This window comes from Saccopteryx bilineata, chromosome 4, assembly GCF_036850765.1.
Source record: "Saccopteryx bilineata isolate mSacBil1 chromosome 4, mSacBil1_pri_phased_curated, whole genome shotgun sequence".
Lineage (NCBI taxonomy): Eukaryota > Metazoa > Chordata > Mammalia > Chiroptera > Emballonuridae > Saccopteryx > Saccopteryx bilineata.
Window position 1 is genome coordinate 48,262,297 of NC_089493.1, and position 24,287 is coordinate 48,286,583.

Consider the following 24,287-nt stretch of genomic DNA (forward strand, 5'->3'; position numbering starts at 1 on the left):
CTTTTTAGTTTGATATAGTCCCATTTGTTTATCCTGTCTTTTATTTCACTTCCCCGTGGAGATAAATCAGCAAATATATTGCTCCGAGAGATGTCGGAGAGCTTACTGCCTATGTTTTCTTCTAAGATGCTTATGGTTTCACGGCCTACATTCAAGTCTTTTATTCATTTTGAGTTTAATAAATTGAGATCTTAATTGACTACAGTTCACACTAGACGGGTAACACCCCCATCTTAAGCAGTGAGTTGGTTAATTATAGCTGTGCCATGTTTATAGATCTCCGATTAATCTCTTGAGAGCATATAAATCCATCATCTACAATGGCTCACAGCTGCTCAGCAGCAGTTTTCAGAGGCCAGGCTCCTCCATTAACTCAAAATTCAAGTCTCTGAATCAAAGGGCAGAGTGGAATTTAGCTTACTTTCATTAGACCTGTGTGGAGATCAACTTGTATGAAGCATCAGAGTAATGACCAGGCAAATAAAACCATCATAGGCAGATTTAAAAAATATTTTACTATACTCATGAAAGCTCCACCTTTTTACTAGGCCAAACAGTCATATGTATACATATATAATACCCAAGTCTCTAAAATGTGGGTGTATTCTGACTTTCTGAAACAGTGAGTTCAGTGCTTCACTTGAATACTGGTCCACTCTTTTGACATCTATATTGCCGAAGAGAAAACAATGTTATTTTCACAAAATACCCAGACACTCTGGAGACACAACCCATCCCAAGCATGGATCATGCCAGTTCAGGAGCAGATAAGCTGGTTGGTCTGTATTGCTTGGGCTCACCTATAGACCAGTGGCTAGCAACCCTGATGCACATTAGGATCACTTGCAAAACTTTTACAGTACCATGGCCGCCCTGGACCAAATAAATCAGAAGCCCTGTTCCTGGCCCCAGGGATTGCTGTTGGACGTTCTCCAGGTCATTCTGATACAGAGCCAGGCCTGAGACCCACTGCTGGGCTAGAGTGGTGGTGGTCATTGTGCCAGTATTCAAAGTATTCACACAGGGTAGATTTTTAATTTATAATATAAAGCAGTAACTAACTCTTTAGTCTTCCCAAGGATATTTCCAAGTGTGGCAAAACTGCCTACTTCTCCAATATTTAGTTTAGTAGGTAACAACTGTGTGTGTGTGTGTGTGTGTGTGTGTGTGTACAGTATAGTCCTGTTATTCTACTTCCTACACAGCTTTTAAATGTTTCCCCTTTCCTCCCTGCTGCCACACTTAGTTCAGGTCTCCAGCAGCATCTCTCCACTCTTGTTGCTTCCTCCCCACCTTCGACTGCACTGCTCCGTTTCTCTCAAACCCGACACATCCTTTCTCTTACACCCTCTTCAACGGGCCCCTGCTGTGCTGAAACTTGTGTCCTCTCCAAGGCCTTTCACGATGAGGCTGAAGAGAGCCTCATGTCAAAGGCCCCTTTCGGGTCCTTGCAAGTCCCTTACAGGCCTTTGTGTCCAGCTCCTAAGCCTTTGCGTGGACAGCTCACATCTCACCACATCCTGCCGGAAGACACCATTCAAGGCTCTTCTTCCAAGAAAAGCCTTCTCTGATCTCCCCACCTCCTGTTCCTACCCCAGGTCTGCACTGCCTACTGTCAAAGCAACACCTGCAGAAGCCTGTGTCCGGCAGAGTGGGTGCTCAAAAAAATAAATAAAAATAAATAGAAGTGCATGAGCAATTAAATGCCATTTATAACACTATTAACCCTTTGAGTAGTATGAACGTTCATGTACGTCTTTGTGCCTCCTGATCATTCAGAGTAAGATCGTACACAAATTTTTATTTTAAAAATGTGTAAGGCATCATTAAAAAAAGGCAAATGTATGTTCTTGTTTCCATAAATTGGTTATCAAACAAACATGATTTTAAGTTAATAAAACTGGAATTGGAACTAATGTCATTTTTTGAAAAAAAATTCACTTCTGGGGGTCAGCAAGCATGAAAAAACTGACTACTCAAAGGGTTAAACGTTTAAGTCTATCTTCCTGGTTATATTCTGAGCTTCCCCCAAGGGCAGTGGGTAACGTAGTATATGTAATAGAAAAAGCATTTTGGAGACAAGTTAGGGTTGAAGACTCTGCTCTGTCATTTACTAGCTGTAGGATCTTGGGTAAGTTTAAGAACTTCCTCAGCTACAAAATGGGGGTGACAACCCTTCGAAGGGTTGTGAGGGTTAGACATGATGTGTGCAATAGCAGACACATAGTAGGTAAACATTTTCCCCCCTTGCCTCTAATTTACTTATAATTTATCGACACTGCAAAATTCATGAGTAACGCCCCACTAGAAAGCTTGTGTTTTGGATTTTAGGCTTCCAAATGACCAAACAGCTCAGTTCTATAAAAGTTCAGTGTTTGTCAGAAGATTTAAAAACCCTCCTCTCTCCCACTTTAGTCATCTGGGGCACATTATACCTATTCTCTTATTTAATCCCCAGCCGTCCTTTGAATTATCATTCCCATTTTTACAGCCAAGAAGACAGCAGGAAAGAGAAGGCAGTGGATTTTCTCCTGAGAGCCGGGGCATTTCAGAGTCCTCTTAGACTCCCAGCTCTGGGCTCTGTCCTTTTCCCTACGTTGCCCTCGCTCCGACTTATGAACGTGTGCTTTTAAATGCAACGACCACTTAGCTTTCTGAAATGAAAACCAATATTCCAATGATGGCTGTTTTAAGAGAAAAAGTTATAGTAATTTTAATTAAAAATAATATATGTATATTTAAAGAAATAAGAGTCCTTTCAGCCCCACAACTGGGCACTGAAGAGTGGCTGTCGCATGCTCGCAGACTGGACTTAGCCTCCTGGAGCTTTGGTTTCTTCATCCCTAACACGGGAACAATGAGAGCACCTGCCTCTGAGCATACGAGGACTGAACGAGGTAACAGGTGAACTTGTGATGCAGGTGGAGGCGGGTGTGGCCCGGCAGGACTGGAAGTTCAGTCACTTGGGAACTTTAGGTTGTTCTTTACAGGAAAGAAGTGCACACAGATAAATTCGCTCTAACATTGTTTGCTTAATTGATAACTCTAACATCAAAAAAGCACTCAAAGACAAATAAAAAGTAACTTTATTGACTGTTAATCTTACCATGAAATGCCTATAAGAATAATTACAAAATAATGCAGTTGTTCTTTTTTTTTTTTTACACACACTTTTGGTATCTTCCCCATATGATGATCCTTTCACAGAAAGGATTATTTACAGTTTATGTAAATATAAAGCTCACTGCTGCAATCACAAATGTAGAAGCAATATATACCAAATTGGTATACTAACTAGCAATGGTATTAACAAATGCAGAATAAATAACAGCTTTATACTTTTCTTTCTTTTTTTTATTTTTTAATATAATTTCCCAATACAAAAATGTAGGTATTCAAAACGGATTTTCACATATATATGTATAATTCTGCTGCAAATAGTGGATCAAAAAGCAAAAGTGTCTTTAGCATGTTTCGTTTTTGAAAACCCACAAGACCATTCATCAACCCAATTAGAAAGAAGGTGTGCAGAGCCACGGACAGGGCTGGCAAAACCCTGAACGCTTGATTCTGGTGGGAGTAGAGAGAAAATAAAAGTATAAAGCGCTACTTAATTTAACAGACCTATGTTTTTTTTTGTTTTTTTTTCTTGATGTTTGCAAGAAATACTAAGAGCTAAGGAAATGCAGCAGCATTTTGATCTGGACTCCTTATTGTCAAACTGTACCAGGACTTGTCCCTTAAGTATCTGCAAGAAATGGATTATTTAATGACTTCTAAGTAAGAGTCACAAGATGATGATCCTATCCTATTTTCATCCTTTTATACAGAGACTGTTGTTATACATTCTGATATCTGAAACTTTGGTTCTTTCAAAACATTTGATAAAAGTAAAATAATTCCATGACCATAGAACTCTACAGAACTTTTTTCCTTTTCAAGTGTCAGGTCAGACTCATTGACTAGGCTTGCTGTGCACACCTGTCCTGCAGCGCCCACCTCGGGCACGTGCAGGCGACAGCACCGGAGCCGCCTGTTCTGGTTCTCTGCGTGCTTATAATACTGACTCCCGTCCACGGGGAACACTGCGTGTTCTGCTGTACCCTAAATCTATTTCTTTGTTACCTGAAAACTTAATTGTGTATAAAAATATGAGTTTCTTTAGAAAATAATATATAGTGTTTTTTTTTTAATAAAACCTGGTAGATAGAAAAAATGGTATATCAAAATATGGTAAACAAATGCTTTAAATACGAAATCACTAAAAACATCTCATAGAAAGACATTGTGCTAAAGTACTCTCCTGAAGTGCAAACATTGTTCGTGTACATCTGAAGGTTAACAAGTTCATTCTCCCAATGTGGTTTCATTAGACATCCTAACAGTAGTGGTCGTAGGCAGTAACTGTCTTGAAAACGGCCCTTTCTCAAGCATTGACATTTTCTATATGCTTTTATTTCAAAATTAATAAGAAGACATCCTCTTGATCAGTGGTTTTCAACTCTGCTGCCTTTTAGCTCTGTTTGGAGAACTTTAAAAGAAAAGGCAATCCAGCTGGGTCTCATCACAAGAGACTAATTTAATTCACTGGAGGTGGGACCCAGAGATCTTTTTTAAACCTCCCCAAATAATTCTGTTATGCAACCAGGGTTGAGAATCACAGCAAAAGACACATGAGAAAGCAGTCACTTCTAACTCTATATGTCCACTGATTGTCTGTAGGTACTAGTCACTCAATGACGTAGCCTCCATATTAAACAAGACCATGTGTACGAGATAGTCACAGACGCTTTAAACACACATAATCTCATGGATTTATACACGTATAGTAACATATGAGCATAGTTAGGGTATTTTTGGTTAAGCAGAAACTAACATTACCATAATTTGTTCTTAATTTAAAAAAGAAAAAAAGAAAAAAAGGAACACTAAGCACAAACATTTTCTAAGACACTTCCACAGTTTGAAAACAGTGTTGGAAACTCCACAAGACATATTATGACATTAACAAAACTAATGCTACTTGGATGAGGAACTCAACTGAGCCCCGGAGCTTTCTGGAACAGCAGGAGGCCACGGCACTGCCGGGCGTGGAGGCGCGGTCAGCGTGCACAGTCTTCTGGACATTGCTTACTTCATGTCTTCCTGACCCTGGGCTGCACTTCCGTTATGTACATCTCTTTGGCTTGCTAGAACCACCCGATTCTGACTGCTATGCTAGTGTTCACTTTGGGACAGCCCCCGGGAGGCGGCAATGGCTACGGACTGGGCAATGGTCTCTCCAGCGAAAGAAGAGAGACGCTTTTCTCTCTCCTCTCTCAAAACTTGAGCATTTCATTTTATAGGCCAACAAAATTAGCAACACCGTTCGCATAATAAAAAAGAAAAAAAGTGATGTTATGTGTGACTGAACTAAAAAACAAAACGATGAGCAAACACGCCATGGTTCAATATTCTGAAGGCTTGGTAACCAGTAAAGCACATTTCTTCCAAAGGATCATGAGCTTCCAGGCACTTATCTAACTGTACATTCTCTTTTACCTCTTTGTAATACTTAAAGTGCAAATTGTCCCAAGGCTTTTATTTCTGTCACAAATAGCATAAAGAAAGAGCTGTGTTCTGGGTGAGGAGGATATGGCACAAGGAATCGAAAGAATTCATGGCTTTCCCAGCCTCTGGCAAAGAGCAGGCCGCCGCGTGGCTGCGCGCAGACATACTTTATACAACAAATTCTGGAACTTCATCGTGAGTGAGATCCAGAGAAAAGTACTTGCTGGTTCTTTTGACTGGAAAAGCATCTTGGATGTTGACACACTGCTGAGCCAAGCAGCTGTTGCAGTAGAGGCCTTCCTCATCCAGTTCATGGCCACATCCAAAAGTGTAACTCTGAGCAGTGTCTTGACACAGACCGGCAATGCGCAAGAAGTCTTTCTGGTAAAGTCTGATGTCATCAAGGCTCAAGCTATGTCGATCGGTGGAAGTCTTTGGTTTTCGACACATAGTCTGCAAAACAAGGAAAGGCTGAAGCAATTCCAAGATACAGGCTAAAGTGAAAGGTTTGCAATATTTGCCCTGTAAAGAGAGAGGCTGCAAAATTATAAAGGGTTAAAGAATCTTATATGCTAGAGAGGTTTCTAATCTGAGGTGTCCGGGGCCTTGCAAAGAAAGCTGTCAGCATCACTGATAATGATAATAGCAGCTAACATTTACTGAGCCTGTATTATGTGGTAGGACTTGATACAGAACACTATCCATTCTATCAACTCATTTAATCATCCTATTAGCCCTATAAGGCAGGTGCTATTATTCTCCCCATGTGCAGATGAATAATCCAAGGCAGACAAGTCAATGCGACAGGAATCTAACTGTCTCGAGCATCTCAGAAATCAAGCAATTGTCTTAAAATAAGGCTGTACAAGTAAAGACACCGCTTTGTTTTTTCACTAGGCTATGGCATTAACTGTGGCAATACTATCATGATGAGGTCTGTTATTATGTTAATAAGAAATAGGAAAACAAACCAATTATTACTCCAGAAACACAGATTGAAGGACTCTTTGAAAAAAAGCCAGAACTGGGGGTAGAAAGATAATCTGAAGGGCCTGCTGCTGAGCGGCTGGGCGGCAAGTGCCAGGACTCAGAGGCGGCTCTTGAACAGGCAAAAGACAGTGTTCTGCCAAATACTTCACGCCGTGGGTAGCAGACTTTGGGAATTCATTATCCCACGAGGTGGTGCTGGCTAAACATTTAAATAGGCTGAAAAATGGCTCAGATAATTACATAAACGGAAAGATACCGAAGGGTTATTTATGGAGACGAGGCACTGTATCTCTTAACTTCTGCTACTGAACACCATGAAGGCCAACCTTGTTTCATTAAGAGGCAGAAGTACCAGGAGGACAGAACAGGGTCTGTGCTCGACAACAGTTTACTAAAAAGTGTCACCTCTGAGCACTCCCTGAAGATTCCCTTGTCCAGATGTCGTCTTCCCAGGCACACCGTGGCTTCACACAGAGAATTCACTGGGCCATCACCGAAATCCTCGGGGCAGACACGTGAATGCTGTCCCTATTCTGCAGGCGAGGACTCTGACCCTTAGCTGTGCCCCACAAACACTTCTGTATAATGAGAGCTAACAATGAGTGGCCTCGTGGGGGAGCAAACCTGGGCAGTGTGACCCTGGAGATTGTCTACCTAATCACCATACTACACGCATAGCTTTAAAAATCACTCAGTTTTCAGAAAACTATTTGGTAAAATGTCATTTCACATTATGGCTACATGGAAATAAGAGGAAGAAAGGGCAAATGAGAAAAAAGAGAAAAATGTAGGAGTCAAAGACTGCCAGAACGCAAGAGAAAAATAAACACACAGAAGGAAAAAAGAGAGAAGGTGAAAGAGAACGCAAATAATAAGGATACAAAGTGTTCAGAAAATATAAACCTATGAATATAAGTCATAGGTTATATATCAATACAAATGCTGCAACCCTGAGTATTAGAGTATGCTAATTTATCTACCTCTTTTGACAGTTTAGCAGCCTAAGCAGTAACACAGGTTATCAATACTCTTCCTTAGTATATACTCTGAAATTTTACTCTGAACAGAAAAATCAGTGTGGAAACACTTGGCCATAGCACACCTGGCGAGTTGTGGTCAATCACCCCCCCCCCAACACACACACACAGTCAACCTGAAGTCTGAACACTAGAGGCTTCCCGCCTATATAAAGTGTGAAACAAAGGACACAATTTATCCAAGAACAAAATTAACTCAGAGATAAATGGAACTGGCAAATAAAATAGAAGCAAGTTCAGAAAAAAACAAACAAAAAAACTATAATGTATGTATCTGGTAAGAAGCATTTCCTCAGGATTTTTAATTTTCACTTTTTTTTTTTTAGTGACAGAGAGAGGGACAGATAGGGATAGAGAGACAGGAAGGGAGAGAGATGAGAAGCATCAGTTCTTCATTGTGGCACCTTAGTTGTTCACTGATTGCTTTCTCATATGTGCCTTGACGGGGGGGGGGGGGGAGGGCTACAGCAGTGCGAGTGACCCCTTACTCGAGCCAGAGACTTTGGGCTTCAAGCCATTGACCTCTGGGCTCAAGCCAGCGACCCCGTGCTCAAACCGAATGAGCCTGCGCTCAAGACTGCAACCCTGGGGTCTTGAACCTGGGTCCTCTGTGTCCCAGTCCAATGCTCTATCCACTGCACCACCGCCTGATCAGGTGAAATTTCACCTCTTCCTACAAATATAAATGTTCAGTTCCTATTTAAATTCTTGATTCCTTCCATACCTGTGGGAGAGAGTCAGTACTCTGTCCGCGAAGTTTGACAACTGTTTCTGAGGAGCTGGAGGTGGAAGAACCGATTTCTTTCACAATCAACCCTGAAGTAAAACAGAGGGAAAAAAAAATGAAGACTTCAAATTATTCATACCTCTTGCCATATAACTGACATATACAAATATTACTAAAAATGAAAGATCAAATACTAACCATTACTGGCAACTCTCCCTGTGACAACTGGGCAGAACACATTTACCTCATATCTTAGAGTAAGGGGGGGGATGATTGTGGAGTTTGAGCAGGGGTCCCCAAACTACAGCCCATGGGCCACATGTGGCCCCCTGAGGCCATTTATCCGGCCCCCGCCACACTTCTGGAAGGGGCACCTCTTTCATTGGTGGTCAGTGAGAGGAGCACATTGACCATCTCATTAACCAAAAGGAGGCCCATAGTTCCCATTGAAATACTGGTCAGTTTGTTGATTTAAGTTTACTTGTTCTTTATTTTAAATATTGTATTTGTTCCCGTTTTGTTTTTGTTTTTTTTTTTACTTTAAAATAAGATATGTGCAGTGTGCATAGGGATTTGTTCATAGTTTTTTTTATAGTCCGGCCTTCCAATGGTCTGAGGGACAGTAAACTGGCCCCCTGTATAAAAAGTTTGGGGACCCCCGAGTTTGAGTACAGGAAGAAGTTTAGAGCCTGAATTTTCTAAAATAAACTTCTAATGAAGCTATTTATGATCAAATTAGTAATAAAAACAAAGACCACAGGTATAAGGCAGACTCTCCCACTCTCCACGCAACACTAACTTCCAGTTTAACCCCGCCCGGACAGTGACGCAGCCTCCAGGGTCGGTTCCACTTGGATGTGCAATGGGTCCGTACGAGGGCTCCGACCTCTGAGTCAGAGATCTGGGCTGGCACTCGGTCCAGACAGATCATTTTAGCTGTGTGTCCTGCCTGTTCCTTAGCCACCCTGTGTCTCAGTCTCCTCTTACGGAAGGGAGCTGAAAACAGCACGTATCCGTCAAGTCTTATGATGACTAGAGCGCACGCGCATGAAAAACGCGGAATACAGCGCCCGCATGTGGGACAGCTCAGGTCCCGGGACATGGGAGGCCACAGTGAAGATCCAGTTCCGGATCTCTGAGATCACCAGGGTCCCTCATCACCCCAGCACTCAGGGGCAACCTGCTGTACTATGTGGAAACAGAAATACAGGCCTGATGCTTCCTTATGAGGCGGTGGCATGTGAGTGAAGCACTTCCCCAAAATGTTTCAGAACGCAAAACTGCCAGCAGGAACTGCAGATGTAAGGGAAGATCACCGATGCTTTTCTCGCAAATAGATGAAGCAAGTGAGTAAGTTCCAATCCTTAAGGCCAAATGGCTTCAGCACCTTCCCACCTTATAAAAAAACTGTGAGCAATGGGAGTTTTATTCAGCCCCTGCTGTTAATCTATAGAAATAATTTCTGTGTTATATGTTTCCTGTATGCTCCCTCCCTACAGGCACCTTCATGTGTACTGTTTTAGGCACGTGCATACACACATGTGCGCGCATGTACATGAACGTAAGTGTGCTTTCTGTGTACCTTTAAAATGCACATAATTATGAATTTCTATTTACTATATACTGGCAAGTATTTGGTAAGGAGAAATTCAATACAATAAAGCAAACGGCAAAGTGGGGGAAGGCTAGGTATATGCACTCTAAGCCTGGCTGGAGCAACCAGTCTGCAAGTCTGTGTTGACCAGGCAATGATTCCGGACACACTGGCGGCTGCTCCTGGCAGTGCATCTGACGGCCATGGTTCTGCTAGGCTCGAAAACGGAGTTCTGTCTTAAAGGGTCCCTTGTGCTCCTTCAGAGTAAGTGCCAGGATGGCAGGACCTGTGTGCTGGCCTCATTTATCTTTGACTCCCGGCCCAGGCACATGGCAGAGGCTCACTATCAGGGACTGTGGGTCTTGACAGGGCAATGACAGTCCCTCCTGTCCTGACAGGGCGTTTAGCCCAACCAGAGCTGTGAGTGGCACAATAAGCACCAAGGCCACTTCGACAGTACTTGCTCCTACGGTGTATATCTCTAACAAACAGAGACTAATTCATGATATATGATGAAAACAGAAGTAACTGAGGTTTATTTATCATTATTATTATTATTATTATTATTTATTTATTTATTTATATTCAGTGAAAGGAGGGGAGGCAGAGAGATAGACTTCCACATGTGCCCTGACTGGGATCCACCTGGCAAGCCCACAAGAGGCAATGCTCTGTCCATCTTATGGGCATTGCTTCATTGCTCAGCAACCGAGTTCTTCTTAGTGCCTGAGGTGGAGGCCATGGAACCATCCTCAGTGCGTGGGGCCAACTTGCTCTAATAGAGCCATGGCTACAGGAGAGGAAGAGTGAGAGAGAGAGAAGCAAGAGGGGGAGAGGTGGAGAACCAGATGGGCACTTCTCCTGTGTGCCCTGACTGGGAATTGAACCCAAGATATCCTCACGCTGGGCTGATGTTCTACCACTAAGCCAACTGGCCAGGGCCAGAAGTAACAGGTTTAAAAACAAAATCTATTACTGCTGCAATTTTTTTAAGGTAACATCTTTCATTTGATAGAAATATATATTATATTATGTAATATCACAGAACCATGTAATAGGGTTATGGTGAATGCATGTTTTCTAGAAGAATTAATCAAACATGGAATTTAAAAGTGTCTTTTATGTCAATCTTTTTTTGACGCTTCTTCCTCCAGATTCCTGTACCTAGTATAATATACTGGGGAAAACAAAACAAACAGGCCCAGAGATCTGATTTCTTTATCCACCGTGTAGCATGTCGTCTCCCATCGAAAGGTTTCTCATCTGTAAGGAGGAGGAGGATGGTCTAAAGGGTCTCCAAGGACCCTTCCAGATGGATTACATGACTTTCTCATTTTCATGTAAAATAGCAAAGGAGAGAAAGAGAAAACTCTGTTTTACAACTTCGCCCAGGGCAAGGGTTCTGCAGAAGCCACTTCCCAGTCCTGCGTGCTCCCCCTGCCCCCACAGAAAGCACCCAACGCTACAGTTTATGACGCTGACTTGGAGGGTCTGACTCCAGTCCTGTCTCTTCTATTCTAGTCCCATCCTTCTGTTTTTGGAGGCACCTGCTTCTGAGTCCAGGACCACCACTAGGGAAGAAGAACCTCCCGGGAGAGCTCACCAGAGTGTCCGTTCAGCTTCCGGGACAGGAGCATGTCCTCCGTGATGTAGATGCACATGTCTGGGCTGACTTCCAGAGAGTCTGCGTTCATCTGTTCCAGGTCCCTGGGGTCATCAACCAACATCTCTATTTCTGACACAGAAAAAGGAAAAGACATTTAGTGATACAAAGGGAAATTCATAGCCACATTTTGAGGGAGGCTATGTAACTATTCATGTTAAAATAAATTGGCCAATGAGACTCTACAACAATCCACTCCAGGGACGATTCTCACCTGGATGCTATTTGTTCTCTTTCTTCCTCACAAGATTGCCATGTTAACTACAAGTCTCCTAATGCCACGGCTTCACTGTCAACTACGGTTTACTCTTTCAGAAAGAAGGCAGGCTGTGCCACCACGCTGCCAGGCAGGCCACACCGAGACTGCCGGGCCATCTGCCTGATGCACAGCAGAGGGCTGACGCAGAGAGAATGGACAGTGCACGACGCTCCCTGCCCACAGCTGCCTGCTCTCAGGGCATTTAGTGACTCAGTTTGAGACCCACATGAATTTTCTAGTAACCTAACATATGTTCTGCAGTTTTCCTTAATGGAGTCAGTATCTTTTCCTTGTACCTGAACGCTATAGCAATTATTTGAGACAGAAAAATAATAAAAAGGATGTTTGCAAATGCTAAGTTTGGCTCATGCAGATGTAGGTCCCACCTAATTTCCTTAGCACAGAGTTAAGCAGCGGGTGCTGTGTTTCTTTTATGCTCCCTAGACTTCTGGTGACATGGGAAGCATTTAAGAAATACTAATTAATCAGATGATCTGGGCTCAATATTTCTTTTTTTTTGGTAGAAGTTCAAGACATTTATGTCACTATCATTGACTCCAGCCTGTTGTCCTCACCAATGCTTGTTTCATCTGGAAATCGGAAATGCAGGCCCCAAAGCTGCAGCACTAACTTCCACCCTACCACGTAAACCGCTAAAACTTAGAATCCACAGCCATCCCACCCTGTGTGCCACAGGAGCCTGACTGGAGGGGTGTACTGCCCACAAACAACTCAACCGAGTCAACAGAGAAACAACTCTTTTTCTATTCCTACTTCTTAGTTGTTCTCTAGACATCAATTCTACAGAACTCCAAGTTGGGAAAGAAAAGTAAACAGGAGAGAAGAAGAAGAGAGCAGCGAGGACAGTCGGCGCGGTCAGCCTGAGCGCCGGGGGCGTTACCGTCGTCCTGAGAGTCCTCCTCCAGCCGGTCCTTGCCGCCGCTCTCCACCCCCGAGGTGTGCGAGCTGCCCTGGCTGGTCATGGAGCTGCAGGTCCTCAGCTTGCGGTGCATGGCGCTCCCGGAGTAGCCATCCTCCGGCCCCGCATCCCGGGGCTTGGTGTCCGCCTCGATGCCCGAGGTGTGGGAGCTGCTGTGGCTGGCGGTGGAGTGCCGAGACAGGCGCTTGTGCTTCACGCTGCCCGCGCTGCTCCCGCTGGCCCGGGACCGCTTCTCCAGCTGGTCCATGTCCAGGTCCAGGTTGTCGCTGATGTAAGATTCCCGGTACTGCTTCTTCTCTGTGTGGGAAGGAACGCAGCTCATCGTGATATTCAACCAAGACAGAAGGGACGGTTGGTGAGCCTGAGTGAGTGATCAGGCCAAGAACAAGTAGAATTGCACCCTCAGAACCCAGTGACCGGGTGTGGTCCTAATTCTGACAGGCTCTCCACTTAAGAATACTGCAAAATGAATAAAACCATTTGGGGGGAGTACATAAGCTACTCAAAGAGTTTTAAAGTTCCAAACACTTGAGTACTGCTTGACTGACCACCTCTTGTCAGCAAATGGTTATTGGTCCACAGTGAAATAAGTTCAGTAGCTGAGAATAAACATTAGAAAGTGTTAGAGCAGCCTAACATTGTCATGACAACCACTAATGTTTCTTATTTTGCAGAACTATCAGTTCACAGTGGATTAGAAAGTTTGAAAACCTGGTCCTTCCCCACAAATAAAGTCAGAAGCATTGCTACAGGAGACTGTTTAATAAACATAATTATGTGAATTGTTATTCACTTTATTTGTTCATTTGTTCAGTTTGGTCCCTTGTTTGCTTAGCTCTAACTGTTGAATACAATTTAAAATAAAACTATTCTGAAAATTTCTTTCAAAGAATTCTAAAATTTAAATTTACATTAATGAAGATTGCTTTTCTCCATTTAGGCTAAATTAGTGAGGCTTTATCATCTATTTAGAAAACATACTAATCACTACTAGTCTGCTCTGTGGCCTCTACATGGCAGTGCTGTTCTTCAATGCAAAGACCCAGTATTGGAAAGTCCCTTTTCTCAGATGCTAAACTAGCTATTACATTAAGGCACAAAGTTACAACTGAGGTACAGGAGTATAACTGACACAAAAATACAATTTCTGTGTTTCATATAAAAAATTTAACACACAAAAAAAATAGTTTAATGCCCTGGCCAACTGGCTCAGTAGTAGAGTATCGGCCTGGTGTGTGAATGTTCCAGCTTCAATTCCCATCAGGGCACACAGGAGAAGCGCCCATCTGCTTCTCCACCCTTCCCCATTCCCTCCCTCTCTCTCTTCCCCTCCTGCAGCCACAGCTCGATTGGTTGGAGCGCATCGGCCCTATGCATTGAGGAGACTCCATGGAGCCTCCACCTCAGGCACCAAAAATAGCTCTGCTGCAAGAATGGGCCCAGACGGGGGTTGCCAGGTGGACCCTGGTTGGAGTGCATGTGGGAGTCTATTTCCCCTCTTCTCACTTGGAAAAGAAGAAAAAAAAAATCATTTAGCTTCCTTTTATTTTTAACACGAATGAGAAATGACACATTATACCATGCTAAAAATGGAGAGTGCATTTGGGGAATGTTAAGTTGGTTTCGTCTCAGAAACTGCTAACTAGTAGACTAATTGGGTTCTGAGGGAGCTAATACTGGATTTAACTGTCTTGTTTCTTGGTTAAGTAAAAACTCTTATATTCTTAATGTCTGAACCCAGCTCTGAGATGAGGTCGTCACAGGCTCCCCAGAGAGGGAACGAGCATCAGCAGCAAGAGACGACAACATGCTTTCTAGGGTGCACAATGGAAAGATCGCTGGGAGAAGGCTCGGTGTACATTTCCGCTCCAGCCCCATCGTGTCAGCTCTAAGGAATCGGGCTGAGGTGCAAGGGCAAGTGGGTACAGCCACAGAGATCGTGGACTGGAGTGCGACATCACGGCCCTGCGCACACATCACTGAGACAGAAGTGCATCCAACCCATTTTCTATGGCTAGACTGCGTTCTAATGATTCCTAGTCTCTGAAGGCAACAGGGGTGGAGATAGAGATGAGAGCTAAAAGCATTTGCAAAATTCTCGTAATATTTCTACCTATTTACAGTAGTTTCAAAATAGTAGCCGTGTGACCCTGGAAAGGGTGGCAAGTGAAGAGAAAAAAAGGAAAGAAAGAAAAAAGTTCTATAGGCTGTTGGAATGCTAAGACAATTAGAAATTGTGGATCTAAAAATTTATAAGCTTTTCTACCTCCTTACAAACAGTCCCTGTAATCCCAACGTCCCGATAGGTTTGGAGCCAATCCTAGTTCTCCCGTGCCCACTAGTACACTCACTCACCGGAAGGCAAGCACTGGTCAGCCTGCGCTCCTCCTGATCAGAGCCTAGCATCAATCTACTCCCTGTCCAAGTGTCGGCGCGGCCTCGGTGCGCCACGCGGCTGGTTGCCGCTCCCTTCGCAGTGAGTGCTACATCACTCAGACTCTTTGCAGACATTCAAGAAGCTTCACACCACTCGGTTACAAATGGAGAGAAATGCTAAAGTAATTCAGAATTTTATTCTAAGAAATGCTAAGTGCAACCTCTCATCCCCCCAGTAATCACTGTGTCAGCAGCACAGATGGTCACTGTGTTTGTGTTTTTCACTCCCTCTGTGGTAAAAGCCTGGAGACCAAAGATTTCACACGGTATTTTAGAATATAATGCTGTCGATGTGACTTCTGGATAAATGGCCCAAGAATAAGCCCCTGCTACTGAATCAAGTTGGTTTAAAATTCTTTGAAAGACAAAGGTATTTTTTTCTCTTCTAAATACCATGGAAGAATTTTTATGATCACTTTTTTTGTGTGACAGAGAAAGAGAGAGGGACAGATAGGAACAGACAGGAAGGGAGAGAGACGAGAAGCATCAATTTTTTGTTGCAGCTCCTTAGTTGTTCATTGATTGCTTTCTCATATGTGCCTTGATGGGGGGAAGGGAATATAACAGAGTGAGTGACCCCTTGCTCAAGTCAGCGACCTTGGGCTCAAGCCAGCGACCATGGGGTCATGTCTATGATCCCATGCTTAAGCTGGTGACCCTGTGCTCAAGCTGGTGAACCTGTGCTCAAGCCGGTGACCTTGGGGTTTCAAACCTGGGTCCTCTGTGTCCCAGTCGGATGCTCTATCCACTGCGCCACCACCTGGTTAGGCTCTTGTGATCATTTTCTACTATAAAATGCTGAACTAGTATATCAGACAGGTGACTCTAAGTTAATTTAATTAGGAAAAATAAGATTTTTTTCTGTGCTGTTTTGCTAGGCTAATGTTAAAAAAGGGCTTTCTTTAAAAAAAAAAAAAAAGGGTGGCACCCTTAAGTGTGGGTGAGATAACTGATAACTGGATTCAGTTTCAGGTTTTCTTCAGACCTGGAGGAAACTCCAAGTAGAAGAAATTATTATTATTTATATTTTTTTCTGAAGTTGGAAACAGGGAGGCAGTCAGACAGACTCCCGCATGCGCCCGACCGGGATCCACCCGGCTCGTTACTCTGTTGCAACCAGAGCCATTCTAGCGCCTGAGGCAGAGGCCACTGAGCCATCCTCAGCGCCCGGGCAAACTTTGCTCCAATGGAGCCTTGGCTGCAGGAGGGGAAGAGAGAGATAGAGAGGAAGAAGAGGGGGAAGGGTGAGAAGCAGAGGGGTGCTTCTCCTGTGTGCCCTGGCCGGAATTGAACCCGGGACTCCTGCGCGCCAGGCCGACGCTCTACCACTGAGCCAACCGGCCAGGGCCCTTTTTTTTTTTTTTTTTTTGAGAAAAAAACAAAATTCCCCCACCTCCTAATCTATCCACACTTACCCAAATAAAAGATCCAGTTTACAGCTTTTTCATTCCTGCACTGCCTTACACACGTAAGCCCCCAAATGCATTTGGTACTATGCTTGCTAGTTTACCTTAGACCGAATGGTTCACTAATTCTCATAGGCTCTAAAGAGCTCTCCGTAAAGTCACCTAAATGAGAATTCACTAAATGCTTTTGGCAGGGAGCTGATGGAACAAATGAACTTCTCCAGGCACCAATCAGGAATGAGGCTGGCTTGGCAAATGATGGGCTCTGCACCTAACTAAGGCACCTACTTATTCTCACAAGGTTTCTCTGGCCCTTAGTCCTGTCTGAATCCTTTTTCATATTCCTGTCAGCATAGGAGAGATACATTTGTTATACTAATGAGTCATCATGGGGAAAAACTGGCAATCTGGCAGCAGAGGAAGCCAATACACCTGACAATTTTACCCATTCTCTCCGGAGACAGATGCTGTTTGGTGGCAGACAGTGGGAGGTGATTCATGTTCTAATCGCTACTTAAATTACAACGACATCTCCCAACCAGGTCTCATTTAGGTAGAGACACCTTTCGAAAGAAATCAATCAGACATGCAAACTTCTATAAGGTTTCTGGCTTGTTAAGAGAGAACAAGTATTGGCCTTGTTTCTGCTCTGCAGGGAAGGTGTATCTGAGAGGTCAAAATTTGTTTCAGACATGATCTAAGATATCAACCTGCATCCTAGTGATCATGCAAATCCGTACAAGCTGCTCATCTAATAGAATTACCAAGAATTAGTACAACATGAATTTGCAAAGTAAACTGAAGACACTAAAAAAATAAATATGCGAAGTAGCATTTTTGGGATCAGGAGTTGGTGTGTTCAATGGAGTAACCTCAGGGTGTCATAACTCAAGACAAAACGCTAACCACGAGCTTAATATTGTGAAGTTGAAGCCTGCTTTTAGAGGCCCCATTCTGCCTTCTTCTTCACCGGGTGTCCGCTTTTCAGGGTCCAGGACTCTGGGGCCCTACACAGACTGCTCCAGTCTGTCTGTGCCTCAGCAAAGCCCCCACAGTACTGGTTGATAAAATCCTCACATGCAAGTTTCTCTCTCCTCTGTTTGTCCTTCTTGAGGCAGACTCGGAGGCCTCCCGCAGTCGTAAGAGAGACCAGCGGTGACCCCATGGCCCACTTCTATCGGAAGGCCTTTCTGACTGCCCCCGAGGAACAGATCAGTATACATACAGAGCTCTGAGATGCAGATAAGAGCTAAAACTTCATGTGGTAGCTTTTTGCAAGGATTTTCTAGCCAAGTGTGGGATCATAGAAGGAGACTGTACTTAAAAGGCAGCTCAATGACAGGGATAACTGCAGCTACTTGGAATAGGTATGGTTGGTGGCACCCCTCCTCTGGAACAGCGCTGGGACGTAAACAGGAATGCTGCGCTGAATGTGGAGAGGCCTGGCCCCCAAATCCCACTCCTTGGGAGCCTGAAGCCCCAGTTCAGGGCAGCTGGAGAGTAAGGGCTCTTGGGCGGCAGAGGCACATTCGCTTCCCCACCCCAGACCCTGCGATACCTTCGTTCTCCTCCAGCTTCCGGATGTGGCGCAGGACGGGCTGCAGGTTCATGTAGAGGCGGTGGCTGTTGCTCAGGAGCTGCAGGAGGTGTCTGGAGCGCATGGGGCAGCCCGTGTAGTAGATGAGCTTCCGGGCCGAGGGCAAGCCGTCCGGCAAAATCTCAAACTTCTTCCCCTGGGGATGGAAAGCATTGGTCAGGGTGGGGAAGAGGGGTGTCTGATTTGCCACGGTCCCCTTCATTTTCTACTTAGCAAGGAAAGCTAGAGATTCAGAAATAGAGGTGCAGCAGGTCCTCGGAGAATGTCGCTGGATGTGATGCTGTAGGAACTCTTGTCTGTATCAACTAGTCTATGCAAAATTGGTTTCGTTATGTTATTTTGCTTAAAATCACTGAATCTGTGGATAACTTTAAGGGAGAAACTACTGTATAAAGCTCCATTAAAAATTTGCTGAGATAGGCCCTGGCCGGTTGGCTCAGTGGTAGAGTGTCGGCCTGGCGTGTGGGGGACCTGGGTTCGATTCCTGGCCAGGGCACATAGGAGAAGCGCCCATTTGCTTCTCCACCCCCCTCCTTCCTCTCTGTCTCTCTCTTCCCCTCCCGCAGCCGAGGCTCCATTGGAGCAAAGCTGGCCCGGGCGCTGGGGATGGCTCCTTGGCCTCTGCCCTAGGTGCTAGAGTGGCTCTGGTCGCGGCAGGCAGAGTGACACCCCAGAGGGGCAGAGCATCGCCCCCTGGTGGGCAGAGCTTCGCCCCTGGTGGGCGTGCCAGGTGGATCCCGGTCGGGCGCATGCGAGAGTCTGTCTGTCTCTCCCCATTTCCAGCTTCAGAAAAATACAAAAATAAAAATAAAAAAATTTGCTGAGACATCAATTACTGTGTTCCTTTCAAAAATGTCACAGACAGAGGATTACCAACAGTCCAGGAAAGTGTCTGGCAAGGTTGTCTGGTAATCACTGATTAGGAGTGACTGTTGAGAATTATCTTGGGTTTCTCTGGCTCATCAGGCCATTTATATATAATGAAGAAGAGAAGGGCCCAGCATGACAGCATCCTCAAATGCAACCCTAACACCTTAACTCAGCAAACAAATTCTAGAAGTGCAATGCATTCAAATATTTGTCAAACACTGCCATGGACCAAATGCTGAGCTAGACACTGAGACAGTAATAGTGACCAGGACAGACAAGGTCCCTGCCCTTATGGAGACACATTCTGGTGGGACAGATGGTAAATTAACACACAACATAATTATACAGTTTATGATGAATTCTGGGAAGGAAATACACAGAATTGTGGTAGTGAAAAATTAGGGTTTAGAAAAAACATAATACTTCTCTAGCTGGATAAAACCGAGCCGGAAGCTAGAGGGACAGTGAGGGGGGTGGGGCAGGAAGGAGGAAGAAGAGATGTAGTAGCATAAGTATCTATCTAGCTACATAAGGAATCTCATTCTTTAAGTCTGGGCTCATTAACAAAGTTCGAAGTTGAGGGTGAGAGTTTGGCAGAACTCCTTACAGTTATGGGATATTATAAATTTCTGTCACTTTCCTAAAAATGAATAGAGCAGCAGAACTACAAAAGGAATATTCTAGACATAATGATTCTTGGCCAGAGGGGAGAAGTGAAGCAAAGAGGGAGGCATATTCTAACTTGAAGTCGGTACAAAGAGATGGGTTTATGTAACAGCCTGGGATGGAATTTTTCACCTCTGGATTTTTTAAAGAAACAAGCAGCGGATCCCAATGCTAGAATGGAACCAACTGCTACTTAGTGAGCAGTAAGCAGGTATTAACTCATTAATCCTCATAATAAGTCTGTGAGGGAGAGCCAATTATCCCCAGTTTGAAATGAAGAAACTAAGGCACAGAGAGGTTAAGTAATTTGCCCAAGGTCACAGAGCTAGGCAGGGATGGGCTGGCTGCGAGAAGATTCATCTGGAAAGTCTGTCAAAGTAGATTTTTACTCTCTCATCCACAGCCACTGAATAAAAACGTCCAAGAGAGGAGGATGAGCCACAAAAATCTGTGTCTTCCACAAGCTCCTCAGATGAGTCCAGTGCAAAACTAGAGTCTAGGACCCTTACAACGCTCCGTTTCATAAACGCATTTCATTACTACTTAATTTGGGACACAAAAGGGGCAAGTGTGGTAACAATTTGCTCATTTTCAAACAGTTCAGACCCTTTTGCAAAGAGCTGGACCGAAAGAGAGCCAGTGAGGAGGCAGGCCGGTCAGGCCCCACTGGATGTATGAGCGAAGTGAAATCAGGTCAAATTGTGCCCAAGTAATTAAAGTAATGTGAAGTCAGGAACAGGTCTTCTGACTCACAGGGCAGTGTGGAATCAGTGCCCAAATGCTACCTGACGACACAGCCCTTTACTTATACAGGCCAGCTTCTGTAGGGAGCGTGCCCATTTGTGCAAACCCTCATCTCCCTCCTTTCTGCATTTTTCATTAATTTCTGAACAAAGAATAATTATGGATTTTAATGACAACTAGACAGACACACTATTAACTGTGTAATTCTTTGAACCCTACTAAAAAATATATATACACATACTTATATATATATACACATACATATATACATACATATACACACATATATACACATGCATACACATATATATACATTATATATATGTATGTATGTGTGTGTATATATATATATATATATATATATATAGCTGGCAAAGTAAAAATCAGCTGGAAAAATCATGAATTTGCTCTAACCCCCCCAAAGTGTGCCATTCTCAATATTCTAAAAATAAAAGTATTTTCCCTTTTAAGAATTGTAGACCTTTCTTTATAATGATGAGTTTCAAAGAGTCAGATATTAAAGAAACATCTTCTTCTATTATTCTTTATTCTTTGTTCAAAAGAAGTAGCTTCCAACAGAACTGGCCGGCCCCACACTGAGACTAAGTCACCTTGTGATGATGCCTTCTGTTTTCCAATCCCTCTGCTGTACATTTTTAAAACAATTCTATTCGATAAACTCCTCTTGCCTTTTCTCACTACATTTCTTCCGCAGGTAGAATAACTTAGCGTACTGTGGTGAAGACTAGGCACACACATTAAAATTAGTAATTCATTTTGCTATGAGATTCTTTAACTTTAAGGTCTACTATTGATAAACCACAGGGATTATATTATAGCACATCATAAAAATATAAAAAAGCTATTTTAAAAATATCAACTTTTGTATCTGAGACAATATTGTTTTAAAAGATATGAAAAAATAAAAATCCACAAAAACAAACAGGTGAATTTTTATTTTAGTCAGTTATTTTAAACTTACCACAAACACCAACTTTCCAACATTTGTCCAGGGGAAATCATAAAGTAATTGTTTCTCTTCATCTAAATTCTGTGGAAAGAATTATAGTGCACATAGTTACTGATAAAACTGACAGGCACTAAAAGGGCTCTCATTTATCTTCCAGAAAACTAAAATACGTTAATTAAAATCTGAAAGAGGTCCTCAGCTCTCTTTAGGGATGTGCAGACAGTAATTCAGAGATTAGTGATACAATTCTGGTTCTTCAGTGACTGATTAGCTGGCCCTTTGAAGGCAATTGTTTCTCTTTTGGCCTCTCCCTAACTTAAAATAAGAAGTCCCAAAGAGTCAGAGATCATTCAGAGATGATATAAAGTACTCAGACTTTCATAACTGGATATTTGCTTACATCAGATATAAGATATCCTATAGCCTCCTCGGTCTCACAGAAGGGGTTCCTTCTCCCCCTTGTTGATGGCTGTAGGATGATGCCATCCTACCTACTTATTCAAGGGGCAAGCTTTACCAGAGAAGTGCAACGGAAATTAAATCGTCTGGCCAGGCACTGTATTAATATGTCATCTTTACACCGTTATAAATGCTCCAGAGGATAAAAGTATATTGAAAGTCAATAATACATACAAAAAACATGTCTGGATATTAAGGATCTATTAGTGATGAACATGGGCTGATCTCTGGCTTTTTGTTTCCTTTTCTAGAGGACGTATTACTGTCAAGGTTTAGATCTCATGACTTCATCAATCCCACATCATCCATACCTGTGCTAGACAAATAGGTGGTAATAACCAATCCCTGGTCACAAAGGGACCGGTGCACCTGTCACAGGACACGGGCACAGTGACAGTGTAAGACAGAGTAGATACCATTACGCATTTATCTCTCTCATTGACTAACCTGAAAAATCTGTATGCCCCGCATGGTCAACCCAAGGGTCAGAGAAGCTTCAATTTCCCTTTTATCCTGTAGGAATAAAATGTTTTGAAAGAGCATATTTTTTTTCTATAATGGACAAGTCAGCATCAAAGAAAAGAAAGAGAAATTTCAGAACTTGAAAGTCTTTCACTTGAAATAACTCGGCTTGTCTTCTGCATCCCTAGTTGTCTACAAACTTTAAGAAAATCACAAGCACATGAGAAATCAACAATGGTATTCTTAACTTTAAATCCTTGAGATTTAAAAGCATTAATTAGTGTTTTCACTATGTTAAATACACCTTCATATCTGACAACATTCTAAATACTTATGTTCTTGAGAACTCCAGTAAATAAGATTATTTTTTCAGCTTCTGCGTCTTTTTTTTTTTTTTACCTCCATCTTATACTTAACCTTTTTTAAGATGGTAGAATCTTGAATCTAATATCATAGCTAAGTTCTGAGATGCACTAGACTTTCGGTTTCAAATTGCTAGATGTCCCAGCTCAGAAGCTAAAATTAGAGGCAAGTCTAAATATTTAAGGGTCTCTCATGAGGTCAGATAACAAAGATACAAAAGTTTTATATTCAGTTAATTCTTTTTAAAAAGCATCTTTGCTTTTTAAAAAAGATTTTATTTATTCATTTTAGAGAAGGGAGAGAGAGAGAGAGAGAGAGAAGGGGAAGGAGCAGGAAGCATCAACTCCAATATGTGCCTTGACTGGGCAAGCCTGAGGTTTCAAACCAGCAACCTCAGTGTTCCAGGTTGACACTTTATCTACTACGCCACCACAGGTCAGGCAAAACAATACTTATTTTTAAAATGTTCAATTATTATTTGCCAAAATGACATACATTCTACCAGCTAAACCATAAACTGTAAAAAGTAAAGTACAACTACACAAAGAAAAAAATCCTACAATTAAGAATGCGCTCAGGGCCCTGGCTGGTTGGCTCAGCGGTAGAGCATCGGCCTGGCATGCGGGGGACCCGGGTTCGATTCCCGGCCAGGGCACATAGGAGAAGCGCCATTTGCTTCTCCACGCCCCCCTCCTTCCTCTCTGTCTCTCTCTTCCCCTCCCACAGCCAAGGCTCCATTGGAGCAAAGATGGCCTGGGCGCTGGGGATGGCTCCTTGGCCTCTGCCCCAGGTGCTAGAGTGGCTCTGGTCGCAGCAGAGCGACGCCCCGGAGGGGCAGAGCGTCGCCCCTGGTGGGAGTGCTGGGTGGATCCCGGTCGGTCGGGCGCATGCGGGAGTCTGTCTGTCTCTCCCTGTTTCCAGCTTCAGAAAAATACAAAAAAAAACCAAAAAACAACAACAACAACAACAACAACAACAAAAAAGAATGCGCTCAGGCCTGACCAGGCGGTGGCGCAGTGGATTGAGCATCAGACTGGGATGCGGAGGACCCAGGTTTAAGACCCCGAGGTTGCCAGCTTGAGCGTGGGCTCTTCTGGTTTGAGCAAAGCTAACCAGCTTGGACCCAAGGTTGCTGGCTTGAGCAAGGGGTTACTCAGTCTGCTGAAGGCCCATGGTCAAGGCACATATGAGAAAGCAATCAATGAACAACTAAGGTGTCGCAACGAAAAACTGATGATTGATGCTTCTCATCTCTCCCCATTCCTGACTGTCCCTAGCTATCCCTCTCTCTGACTCTCTGTCTGTTAAAAAAAAAAAAAAGGAATGCACTCAGAAATTTGACCACATCTTTTTAAGTGCTTATCTATAATAAGTGAATATAAAAATGTAAAATTTAGCCTGACCAGGTGGTGGCACAGTGGATAGAGCATTGGACTGGGATGCGGAAGACCCAGGTTCGAGACCCCAAGGTTGCCAGCTTAAGCGAGGGCTCATCTGGTTTGAGCAAAAGCTCACCAGCTTGAGCCCAAGGTCACTGGTTCGAGCAAGGGGTTC

At 43.4% G+C, this 24,287-nt stretch overlaps 1 protein-coding gene across 5 annotated transcripts in view; it reads right to left on the minus strand.

The window, feature by feature from the left end:
• Positions 1 to 3,421: 3,421 nt before the first annotated feature.
• Positions 3,422 to 24,287, minus strand: part of FRMD6 (FERM domain containing 6) — an 86,042-nt gene continuing 65,176 nt past the window's right edge. For all 5 annotated transcript variants that reach the window (XM_066273766.1, XM_066273761.1, XM_066273763.1 and 2 more), the window contains exons 8-14: positions 22,356 to 22,421; positions 21,462 to 21,530; positions 18,161 to 18,335; positions 12,722 to 13,057; positions 11,502 to 11,633; positions 8,302 to 8,393; positions 3,422 to 6,003 (exon numbers count right to left, since the gene is read on the minus strand). In XM_066273766.1, coding sequence (XP_066129863.1) covers positions 5,719 to 6,003; positions 8,302 to 8,393; positions 11,502 to 11,633; positions 12,722 to 13,057; positions 18,161 to 18,335; positions 21,462 to 21,530; positions 22,356 to 22,421 — 1,155 coding nt within the window. In that variant the 3' untranslated portion in view covers positions 3,422 to 5,718. The remainder of the gene's footprint in view (positions 6,004 to 8,301; positions 8,394 to 11,501; positions 11,634 to 12,721; positions 13,058 to 18,160; positions 18,336 to 21,461; positions 21,531 to 22,355; positions 22,422 to 24,287) is intronic.